At 44.7% G+C, this 12,207-nt stretch overlaps 1 protein-coding gene across 1 annotated transcript in view; it reads right to left on the bottom strand.

Annotated features, from left to right (window-relative positions):
- Nucleotides 1-63: 63 nt before the first annotated feature.
- Nucleotides 64-12,207, bottom strand: part of ADAM19 (ADAM metallopeptidase domain 19) — a 31,069-nt gene continuing 18,925 nt past the window's right edge. The window contains exons 10-23 of the mRNA XM_057411951.1: nucleotides 11,955-12,039; nucleotides 11,577-11,716; nucleotides 9,837-10,014; nucleotides 9,068-9,157; nucleotides 7,637-7,832; nucleotides 7,255-7,363; nucleotides 6,523-6,727; nucleotides 5,923-6,003; nucleotides 5,617-5,725; nucleotides 5,382-5,514; nucleotides 5,189-5,255; nucleotides 4,739-4,933; nucleotides 2,255-2,401; nucleotides 64-1,831 (exon numbers count right to left, since the gene is read on the bottom strand). Of these exons, the coding sequence (XP_057267934.1) occupies nucleotides 1,766-1,831; nucleotides 2,255-2,401; nucleotides 4,739-4,933; nucleotides 5,189-5,255; nucleotides 5,382-5,514; nucleotides 5,617-5,725; nucleotides 5,923-6,003; nucleotides 6,523-6,727; nucleotides 7,255-7,363; nucleotides 7,637-7,832; nucleotides 9,068-9,157; nucleotides 9,837-10,014; nucleotides 11,577-11,716; nucleotides 11,955-12,039 (1,801 nt within the window). The 3' untranslated portion in view covers nucleotides 64-1,765. The remainder of the gene's footprint in view (nucleotides 1,832-2,254; nucleotides 2,402-4,738; nucleotides 4,934-5,188; nucleotides 5,256-5,381; nucleotides 5,515-5,616; nucleotides 5,726-5,922; nucleotides 6,004-6,522; nucleotides 6,728-7,254; nucleotides 7,364-7,636; nucleotides 7,833-9,067; nucleotides 9,158-9,836; nucleotides 10,015-11,576; nucleotides 11,717-11,954; nucleotides 12,040-12,207) is intronic.

Raw genomic sequence — 12,207 nt, 5'->3', positions numbered from 1 at the left:
TTGTTTGATAATAGGTTGTTTATATGCAATGTATTCCAACTACAGAAAAAGACAGTAAAAGCTGACGTCTTTTCACTTGCCATCCCTTATTTTGGGGAGTATTTTAGGATGGTTTTTGTTCCAGGCATATAGAAGGTAGAAAAAGGTCCAAAACGGTCAAGACAAGGAATACTCGATGACAAATTCAAGACAGACCCTGTGTACTGTTTCCTTGTGGAGAAAGAGGTAGTGAAGTTGCAAAACCTAGTAGGATTTAAGTCATTTAACTGCTACAAATAACTGCACATTTAATGAGTGCTTGGGGCTTATCTGTTTTGTTATGTTTTGGGTCTTTTTCAATCTTTGGGAAAGAACTTTTGGGAAAGAACCATCAGACAAGACTTTATGCCAATATTACAGTTTCTCACATGCGCAGCAGCAATCACTGAGGATTTGTCCATAATGAATCAGACACAACGGAACTGTTGTAACCATAGCTCCAGCATTCCCTGTGTTCTCCAAGGAAATCATTTCAAGTTAAAAAAAAAAAGAAAAAGGAAGAAATCTGGCATAACTAAAGGTCTTAATTTAAAATCCTGAGGAAAAACCAATGTAAAACAGCCCAAACTGTTGTGAGGAAAAAAAATGCAGGGAGTCATAAGGGAAGGTCCTCAGGGTCAGAACCATCAGCTGCTTAAAGTGCACACAGACAGCTCTCTCCATTCACATACTGGAGAAAAACCTGGAGTAAACGAGCTGCCCCACAAAAGCACCATGTGTTGCAGTAATATCCATGTTGGTTTACCACCTGGGCAATTTGAAGGTAGGTTTCTCACCGGTATGGGGAGCAGACAACCCATGCTGAACTACTGCTCAGCACAGGCTGAAGCCTGAGGAGACACGTGCAAATATGTCACTGATCCATGGTACCGCATGTTGGAGAGAAGGTCTCAGCACTGGGTTTTGCTGAGCTTCCTTCTGGCTGTTTACTCTTGTCAGAGTTTCCCTGTCGTACCTTGACTGTGTCCCAGTGCCACAGATGAGAGCACATGGGCTGCACTGGGGATGCTTCCCTGTCGTACAGCACTGAGGCAAGACAAGCGAGTGCTGGAGGACTTGGCAAGTTGCAGCGCTCTTGCTGAAGACGATTATATGGGGAAAATAATCCACTCTATTAAAGCCAATCAAAATCCACTGTGACCCACAAATTACTTTAACCGGGAATATTTTCATGGTTTGCTCCCTGTTGTGGCCTCATTTGCCACCCACTGTAAACTGAGAATAAGCCAAAGAAAGTTTCAACAGCTGCCTTCTGCTCTCCCAGGAGGCAGTGGTTTCTGTATAGCACCAACCTATGCTCCTGCAGCTGTGTGGATGGGCTGAGGAAGCCAACAGGGCTGGGTCTTACATGAAAGTCCATCCAGGCCAGCACCTGCACTCAGAGCTTGTCCTCCCTGGTAAGACTTAAATAACTGATTAGAAACACGTGAAATCGCTCCATCCCAGCACTGGATATTGCACAGTAATATTTAAATACCGTATGAACAAGTCATTCCTATATGGAAAACGCTATCAGCAGAGAGGGTTGAGTTCAGCTTGGCATGTACCGGTGCCGCTCCTGGAGGCACTCCTGCCAAGCCTGACTGCAGCTTGTTGAGTCACATAGGAAACAGGGGAGGCTGGAGGAGAGGAGCCAAGACCCTGCCTGTGGCCGTGAATGGGTTTTTGGGTGATGAAGGCCATCCAGTCCCCTGTGAAGGTTGGAGCCAGCCAGGAACAGTGTGCTTCATGACTGCCCCCGGGAGCCTGGCTTCAAGATATTCACTGCTCCAGCCATCCTGACACCAGTATTCTGGATGAGATGGAAAAAGGGAAAAGAGGGAGGAGTGAGCACTGATGAAAAGCAGACACTGCCATCTCTTCCTGGAGCTGATGTTACAGCCAGCCAGGGGAAGCCTGTCTCCATTCACATGCATTCATACCCTAACACATTACGCAGGAAATTCTCCCAGGTTCTTACCTGAGGAAGTGCTCAGGGATGTGGAGAACTGAGTCAACTGTTTTGCTTAACTCAGTAAATGCAATAAGGATCAGGTAAACTTTATTGCCCTGCAATAAAGGCAACCAACCCAACAGCCTCTCCATTTCCACCCACCAGCACTGTGTATGAAGATGTTTTGCAATATGATAGCAAGGTTATTCCCTTCAGAATACTTTTATTCCCTCGTGGTGAGGGGACGCTGCTGTGTTTCCCATCACTGTGCTCAGTGCCTACCTCTGTCACAGGCTGGAGTTGTCCTGGGGTTCTAGTGTGTGCAGGAGGCAGCGAGATGGCAGAGCTGTGCCCTGGCCAGGCTCTGGATCTGTTTGGGATGGGATCGGCTGGCAAAGCTCTCTGCGGTGGCCGGGACCTAGAAATATCCTACACAAGAGAGAAATAGTTTTGATTTCCCAGCCTGGACAGATGCCCAGCCTGAAAACAGAGATAGTAGTTGCAGTTTTATATCTAATGGATGGATGAGGAAAAACAGCAGAAACCTTACAGACGAGGCAGGAGTCCCGATTGCAACTCTGCTTGTAGCATCCCTGCCTGAGACAAAGACTGAAGGGATACAGGTAAAAATCCATGCTTGCAAAGACCTCACCCTCTCCAAAGAAAGGATGGAGCACAGGTAGCTGCTGCTGTGGCTTACTGTCTTACAGGTGATCAGTGGCTTTCAAAATGCAGGACTTTTTCACCTATGAAGTTTCATGAAGACTGATGGCTTTAGGCTGCTGGGCAGCTACCTTCAAACTGAGGACAACCAAACAGGGCAGCAAGGTTTCCACCTTGCTCTACCTTCTAAATAGAGCTGTGGGCTGAAAGTATGCCACATTCTGGCTATTACAGGATCCAGAAATTTTAAGCCTTGAATTTTGCAAGTAATACGGAAGCAGTGTTCCAGAGCCTTTTAATCAGCCACATTATTCATTCACTTAAGACACTCATACTACACAATTGCCAATACAATGCCTGTAAACCTTATATACTTGTATATGTATGTGTGCCTGTACAAACACACACAGCCCTGCACCCACCTACATCAGTTATGACTTTGTTTGTGCACACAGCTGTCCCCAGTAGGATACTCGGAGCATTGTATTTTCCATTCTCCTAGTGGGTTGCAGTGTAAAGCATGCCCCTGGGGAGAAGTTACCCACTCAAGAACCAACTGCCTGCTGTTGCTTAGTCTCTGAGCTGTCGCTGGCTTCCAGGTGTTGACTTAATAAGCACAGCTGCACTCACAACTTGGAGGGGACCCAAAACCCATGCAGTGTCCTTAGACTATGCACAAATGCAATGCTTGTCGGATGCGTCAGCCGATGCTTGAGGATCCACTGCTCTCTCCAAGGACCTTGCCCTGTGACTCCAGGAAGGACAAAGCAGGCTAAATGCCACCAACCACGAGGTCCAAATTGTTCCTATAGGAATAGCAGGAGAGCAAATCTGGCAGAAACTGCAAACGTCTAGGAAGGACACTGACACTAGCAAAGACTGGAATGAATTATTTCTCCTGTACCTTCCACACCTTGTGGTTATCCCCAACCTGAAAATGTCAAAGTTTCTTTTGAAAATCCTAGGCAAATCATTCCATCTAGAGGACCTGACTGAATAAAGAGATGATGCATTGAGGAGGGAGCACAGTGGAGATTGTGGGGAACTTGTCAACAACCAGCTGTGAAGCATACCTATTCCTTATTGACTACAGCCAGCTTCCTGCTTTTGTTTTAGTTTTCTTTCCTGCTGAAGTGCCTGCTATTCTCAGGAACAATGGAGCTAGAAACAAATCCCATTCACTAAAGTATTTTGGGTTTGTTTTCCTCTCTATCCTTCAGAGACTGCCTGGGAGCCAGCCTCCTGCTATCCTGTAGCTGAGCCCTTGGCTTCTTTGCTGGCCCTAACCTAGTAAAGGAAGTAGGGAAATGTTTGGGTAAAATGAAGTTAAGGCAGTCTGAATGATTTACCATCTTTTCCATAACAATGTGGGATCTGTACTAAGCTTAGACCAAAATTGCTAGCGAAAGAAATAAATCAAAACCCTTTCCTTATAACACTCAAAAGAAACTTGTGGCCAGGATGCTGACATAAGATGGGGTCAGTCTGGGTTAAGTCTAATGTTTCCTATGCAACATGCTAAAAGTCTCATTTATGCTTCACATAACAATTTATTTGAGGCTCCCGAGGCTTTAGTCCAGGAATGGCCAAATAGAAGATACCTGGGGGATCATCCCAAGGCATGGAGATCTTGTACTCAGTACTGAACCTCAGATTTACCACTGACTGGTAATCCCAGAAGAGTTTGTTTCCAGGAGACAAAATACATACAAATGGTAAGAAGAGCTGTGCTAGGCTTGCTCAGGGAAATGTCTGTACAGTCCTTTCATTCCTGGCACGTTATCTATTTGATTTGAGGCTAAAAAAATGTTTAGATTACCTTGGTGAAGTGAATGCTGCTTTGTGATCCAAGGTACCTGACTTCATGTCCAGGTCAGAGGTATCAGGGGACCTGAACTAAGAGTAATGGTGTGTGCTATTGTTGAGCATGGTCATTGTCATCTACTACAAAGTGAGGCAGACCACCAGTGATTGTCCTGTGGCAAAATGGAGCATGTGCTAGTGAGCACAGTAACTCCTACACCCTACCAGGGTGAGAGGTGTTACCCTCAGAACGAACCTCCCATCAAAGCACATCTGCAGGACAGCAGCACAACCCCGTACCTGAGAGACAGTGGGTCTGGGAGCAGGAGGTGCTGGTCTGCTTGGGGGTGTCCGACGGGCAGTGTCCTTTGCATTGGGCTGCCCCGCACCACACATGTAGCCAGTGGAGAAGGCGGGTGGCTGCTGCAGGTTTATTTGGAGCCCTGGAGCTTGCTGGGGAGGAGGTTTTGATGGGATCTGAGGGAAGCCAATCACCTGTGCAGAAGACTTGGTGTTAGGTGTTTCCGCTTCAAACCACCTTTTTGCTCCCTGCTACACTTTCGAGGATCTACATAAGGACTATGAGCCACATAGTGGAAAACCTCTCCTGCAACACCAGTATGTCTAGTAGGTGTTTTACCCATCCTTTGATAGAACCTCTTCCTAATCACAGTGGGAGAGGGAACCGCATCCCATATTGTAGTGAGCAGCAACTATCCCCCGGGAGGTAGAAGTTGACCTTGCCCCTACCTTCCTCTGTTCCTGCGGGGTTTTCAACTTAAATGCAGGGTTTGCGTGTCCATTTCCAGAGGTGTCACTGGCAATGACAGAAAGAAAAGAGTGTTATTTCCTTGGTACATTTTCTCCTTTTTCTTTGTTGTATTTTCCATTGTGTTTTAACATAATGGATGCAGGCAGGCAAGGCACCGCGCTGACAACTTACCTGAACTGCGGGGTCTTCTTTAGAGAACAGATAACAAATTTATTCCAGCATTTCAGATAGTAGAATAAAAACACGATGATGAGAAGGAGAATGGGAGCCAGGATTGCAAGAGTTATTGCAACTGCTGAAGAGCCTGAGGACAAGAAAGTAGAGTTTGTTAAACGGAAAACTCTCTGCTCCTCATCTAATTCAAGTGCCTCTGAAGTGCCATCATAGTAGATTTGGTCCTACTCACCTTCAGGCATGGGGGGACCACTGTCCAAGCTTCCACCCCTTCCCTGCTTATTGCAAAATGGGGGGGCCCACCCCTGGTTGCAGTGGCAGTTCTTGTTGTTATTGCAGACCTAGAATAGGAAGACTCAAATACTTTAGTCCACAGACCAGAAAATGCATCAAACATGACAGAAAAGAGCAAATCAAGAGGCTGAAGTCCAGAGCAAACCTAAGCATGGTATCAGAACTGAGCTGAACAGCCATACACAGGTGAATGGCAGCCCATGCTGCTTTAGTCTGAAATGGAGATGAAAAAGACAACACCTACTCCATGACCATGGCACTTCTTGTTACAGCTTTCAGAATCAAATATGATGGATGTGTTCTGGCAGCGTCCCTCAAAGCAAACCTGTACAGAAAGGATCCAAGAACTCAGTGTTAGCTCTCTGGGTTATGCACCATACTACAGCCTCGTGTCATTTTGTGACTTGTGGGGTCCCAGACAACACAATTAATACCCTGGGAAAGACAACAGGCCATAAAGTTAACCTGGTTCCCAAGCAAATATAATCACTACCCTAAGTCCCAGCTAACACACATCAGAGAGGGGAGTGGGAGCTCAGAAGCTGATAGCTTGGCCATGCCCATGTGGCAAGTCTCTAAGGGAACTTTCAGGTGTCTTGATTTCTTATGGCGTGTCTCACCTTTAAGCAAGACAACCTCAACCAACTAGCAGTTCCCAAATTCAACACCGGCCCTGGCCTTCATCTGGCAAAGACTTAAGGTATGGCCTTTGGTGTGTCTTCTTCCATTGCTTCTCAGAAGCCTCTAAGAAATTGTTATAAAAATCTAGAAAGACATTAGACATAAGAAATGAATGGCTTGATATCCTGAACTTCCCCCTAAGCCATTACAGGCTTGTACCTACATGATGGCTCCCACATTTTGTTCCTGTCAGCACCAAGCCAGGATCCAGCATCTCCTTTTCTTCACTGTCAGATCTGTACACATGGGTCCCTCGGCACCTCAGCTCCGTTCTCTGCATGAGGATAGTTGTATCTATGGCCACTGCGTTGGACTGCAGGGGTTTGGAAGCAGAGCTCTGGCACTGGATCTTCCCACATTTAGCGTCTCTGATTTCAAAGGAAAAGCTAAAGTGATTATTTCTGGCTTGCTGAAAGTTTTGTAGGCATCAGCTCTATAGGTGAATTAAATCAGCAGTGTTGAGTCACTGTTGAATGGCAAAACATCAAGCACTTCCCAAGAGCTAGCCCAAGCAACAGAGCTGGGTACTGATGGCACTTTTTCAATATCCCCGTGGGTAGGCCAGCCTCAACAAAATCACAGATACAACTAAGAAGTTTCTGTCTCACTTTAAAAGCTACATTTAACTTATGGACTTGAAAACCCCTCTTCTGGTACTTTGAAAAAAAATATCAGCTAGGTGTTTTAAAATGCAAAAGGCAGGGGAAATGGTAAACTTAAAGCTGCAGTGTGAGGAGCTCTTAAGAGCTCTATGTCCAGCAGGGATGCAGCTGGTTTCCAGGAGGCAGAGGGGGGTAATAAAACTGACCCATATTTTGGTTTCGTCTACTGCCATATATTTTTGTAATACATAGAAGTACCTCCAATGAGCAGCTCTTGGCTGCCACTCTCCCACCTCATCTCACACTTCCTGTAGTTGCCATAGATGTCCTTCCCACAGTTCCCATAGGTGTCTCCAGCGGCATTAACCTTCTCAAAGCAGGCATCTGGTGCTGGCCTTGCTCCTGCATGGAAGAGACTCATGTGGCTATGGAGCCTCCAAGCCCACCTCACCCCATGCTAACCACTCAGTTGTTCTATTTCTGGGATGGTTTGAACATGGAAAATTTCTGCTGCTTCTTCCCAGCAAGCAGGGCAGGAGAAAAGGCTCCTCAGACTTTGCTACTGATAACATGTATGGAAGGTACTACTGCTTTACACAGGGTAATAATAGCAAGATGCTACACAATATTGCCTGTTCAAAAGACAGTGTATTTTACTGCAAGCAGTGTCCTTACCAGGCCCCCACAACTGTATGCACTGGTCTTTATACGTGAGGCACATGCCACTGTAGCAATAGGCCTTTCCTCCATCACAGGGAGCCCCATTGATTTGGTAAGAGTTGGAGGGGCAGAACGGTGACTCGCCAGTGCAGTATTCTGGGAGGTCACAAAGTCCTGCTCTTTCCCTGCAGAGAGTTCCTGGAGACATCAGCTAAAAAGATACAAAGGAAAAAGACTGAATTATTGCTTGGCTCCTTTGTGGTTTCATGTTCGCACAACATATCCCTGTATATGAGAAAAAATCCTGCATGTGTCTCTTTATCCACTTCATCTTGGGCTTTTTGAGGTCAGCAGTGATCCAAATGACTCTGCAGCTTCATTAAGTGGGTGAGCTGTGTAAAATCAGATTAATGACTGGATCCCTTCCCTAGGTAGTGATGAGATCATGCACACAAAATAGGGATGCAAGGTCTCAAGGGGACACTGGTCCATCTCCCTCTACCCTAGGGTAGGATCTGATGTAACTCAACCATTTCTGGCAGATGTTTGTGTAATCTATCCTCAAAACCCTCCCTCTTTGGGAAGTTTGTTTCACTGTTTGCTGTCATTTCTGCTGGAGACTTTTTTCTAATGAGTAACTTCTGTCTCCTTTGTTGATGAGTTTACCCAGTTCATTCTTGTCCTTCCCACCACAGACATGGAGAACAAAAGAGCATGCACATCCAGGAGGTTTTTCCAAGTCTCTTGTGGAAGAAGTGAGTCCAGGTGAATTCCTAGAATATTATTTTCCACACACCCAGGATAGGTCAGTAAGAGCACAGAGGTAAACGTGCAAACACAAAACTGAGCTCCAGAGAAATGTTTGCCTATGTTCATTTTCGGGTTAATTTGTTGGCAAACCTTGAGATCTTTGGCTCCAAAATCAGAAACACATTTTAACCAGCCTCTATAAGGAAAGCTGAGATTTAAAATTCTAGTGGTCATATGTATACAATTATCTCTGCTAGCATTCCTTTATCAAGCACCTGGGCTAAAGGAATTCAACTGCATCACAGAAAAAGAGGATGCAGAGCAAACAGAGCTTCAGACTAATCCCCAGAGGAAGCGTTTGCTTTAAATACTCTGTCTAGATTTCTTCTAGAGCCAAAAGAGAGAAATATTCATTCTGATTCATCCCACCCCCTAAGTGAGAAGCAGTGAGACTTCATTCCAGCAGCACTCACAGCTTACCTTATCACAGGACTCAAATTGGTCACCTAGAAGAAAGGACCCCACTAGTTTGATTGCACTGTAACTGTTGTACCTAAAATTCAGACCATTGTTTGCAGGTGAGGAGCTGAACTCCACATTTGGTTGTGTTTGCTCCCCTTTCCCCTCCATTTTTCAGCCTTACATTTCCACCACCATTATTCCCTCTCTTCTCTTAGGAAAACTCTGAGATCCCACCTTGCACTGATGACAGCAGCTGCCATGAGCACATTCGGCACCCAACTTCAGGGAGCAGGTTCTGGCATCACAGCAGGGGTTATTGCATTCCTAAAAGACAGAGAGATGCAGTGGAGTTTACAAGGCAGATGTTCAAGACAGGAACATGCCAGAGCATTGAAGTGTGAAGCTGAGGCTAATCTGTTCTCATAAATGATGAATTACATGCACAGAAAGTAACACCCTTCCTTCTACAATATGTTCATGATATCCAGCATGTGCTGAATTACAGTACTGCATAACTGTATCCTCTGTTGAACTGACTGGATACCATAAGTTTTGCTCCTAACATCTGGCAAATCTGAGTTCCAGCTCACTTTCGTCTTATTAGTCAAAGTATGAACTAGGAAAAGTGAGATGTAGTGTTAAGAGAAGCTCCATCATTATCAGGAATGGAGCTGTAACTAAAGTGAACTTACATATGGAAATGCAATATCTAAGATCGCTTTTTTGTTTTCTTTTTCAAATGAAGTTTTCATCACCTCCATTCAGCCATGGATTACAGAATCCCCGAGTTCTGGGATACATTGCATTATTATACACTATGAGTTAGACATGATACTTTACAACCTTGATTTACGTTGTGTATACATTTACATACAGGGAAGGTATGCACATTTCCTGCACAAACAAAAGCTGTTTACATATCACATAACTGTACTTGTGAAATACATAATAAAATCATAGTGTCCCACTAAATCCCAGATGGCTGGATCTGAGCAATTGTTACCTCCACCTCTCCACAGTCACACTCCTCCCCCTCTTCCAAGTAGCCATTTCCACATTTCTTTCCACCATACATTTTTCTGGTATCCGGCATATTGGAGAGACACATCCCTCCACCAGACTGCAGATACTTCTCCAGCTCTTTCCTATTGCACCGGTTGAACACCTTGGGGAATGGGTGCCTGAATGTGGACAGTGTAGAGAAACATCAAGACACACATGGGCAATGACTAGAGAACCAAAAAGGAGCACATGCAAATCCTGACAAGTGCCAAAGGACACAGGTCTCCCTCTGAAGTCTGTAAAACTGTGCTAAAGCAGATTGTGGTTTTGTGTGCCTGTTCAAAATCAGATCCATTTGGATCACATTTGAAGATTAGGTGAGATTGCACTGCAAGACTGTCTAGAAAGAGTGGCCTTAAAAATTAAACATTGTTGAAGCAAAATATGTTAAATTTGACTTTGGTATCTAACAAGTATGTCTGTCCTTACCTGCTCAGTACTGATGCTGTGGCTTATTCCTAACTGCCTGAAAAAGCCGGAGAATCCAGTATTCAGACTGTGAATAACTGCTTGTGAATCTAACTGCTAAAAACAACATTTTTTTTTTCTTATCTACTGCCTCATTGCAAAGGATGTGAATATTTTCTGCTATGTGAATTATTCATTTCTGTTGCTACAATGCCAGAAGTTATGCACTCTATATATGACCATGAATATGTGTGCTCAAGTTGCGTGTTCTGCTTGCATGCCACGATGTTTTCACTTCTCACCTAAATGTTCTTCCTTATTTGGAGAAAATAATGTACACAAAAGAAGATATCTATGGAGAAAATTCCCTGCTAAACCCCAAGGAGGAAGCTTTGAGGGAATGGGAAATGTGGCTTTAAGTGAATGGGTTTGTCTGACATTTTTACGTGACTGAAATATGGAAGCTGGATCCCTGTGGGTTTCCCCTTTCTCTCAAATCCAGCTATTTGTTTTCTTTTAAACACAGGCTTTCTGTGCCTCATTGAAACCAAGCAGTATTCTTACAATATGCAGTCAATCTGTTCTCATGTCTTCTGACTTAGAATTATAGCCCCATCACTGTGCCTTTTAATAAAAATCAGTTCTTTCCTGAAGCAATCCTTTTTCCTCTCATTACCACATTCTAACACACACGAGCTTTTGTACCAGATGCTTTAGAAACCCTGTCAATGATCTATCTATGCATATCATGTGCAACACAGAAATGAAACCCACGGAAACCTCTGCCAAGGTCACACATGTTCTGGTCACCCCTGTTTCTCTGTACCTGCTGGCAATAGGCAGTCCAGGTTTTGCAGAAGGATGTGTGTCTACATGCGTTGAACCTGCTTTGGGTTGATGGATCATTTGGTACGGCAGAATGGGAAGCACAAACTCTGATGAGGGGCTAGAGGGGTCCTGAGGGTCTATCAGGACTGAAGATAGGAAAATCTTCCTTTTTATCAGACAGTTTAGAGCTCCATTTCTAAACACTGTCAGGTGCCTGTGTTACCTAAGGCTAATCTCAGGCAGGATAAATTCATTGGGAATATATCAATTTGCTACTGATACATGAGCCAGGGTTTGCCCAGCAGTATTTTCTCCATAAATAGAGAGAACTGGCAGCAACAGGCAGCAACAGATCCACCAGTCTGCATTTGTAGTTCTTACTCCACCAAGGCTCTTGTAAGAAGCCCTTTGCATTTCTCCATTAGATCATGTAAGATGAACTCACCCAGTTGCTGAAGCCATGATGCATCCTCCATCTTCTGCAGGGGTATTACAGCAGCCAGCTGAATCGTGATTCATGCCAAAATTGTGTCCCATCTCATGGGCAATGGTAGCAGCAACACCAATGGCATTTTCAGAATGATCCTGTGCAAGAGTCAAAGAGGCATATCAGCATTTTACCTGTGCCTGTCCTGAGCCAATGGGGTATGCAGCATTTCTCATTACTACATGTAGAAAACATCTGTTGAAGGTATTCCTGCCTATAAGGAGATGAGATAAAGGCCTTCCCAGGAAATACTCACTTCCTGAGCTTTAGGAGGTGTCTATCCTATGTGTCCACTGCTGGAAAGATACTTCATATTTGGTATTAGCAATTACTTACCATGTTTACTCCTCCTGACTGGAAATCAGAGCACATGGCCATCACAGGAGCCAAGCCCACTGTGGTACCTTGGAAGGGCACACCCCTAAAATCAACCCAGAAAAGACCATGAATTGGCACTGAGGCCCTTGGGAAGGCAAGGTAGAGAAATGCACCCTGCAGTCCACAACTTCATACATATACACAGTATGAGGTGAACACATTTTCTTTAGTAGCATCTTCAAGTATAGGACATCATAGCAGAGCTACAGAG

Source organism: Pezoporus wallicus, unplaced genomic scaffold (genome assembly GCF_028554395.1).
Source record: "Pezoporus wallicus isolate ANWC-B61680 ecotype Strahan unplaced genomic scaffold, APGP_CSIRO_Pwel_v1 contig_6354, whole genome shotgun sequence".
Classification (NCBI taxonomy): Eukaryota; Metazoa; Chordata; class Aves; order Psittaciformes; family Psittacidae; genus Pezoporus; species Pezoporus wallicus.
This window is presented reverse-complemented; position numbering and strand designations above follow the sequence as displayed.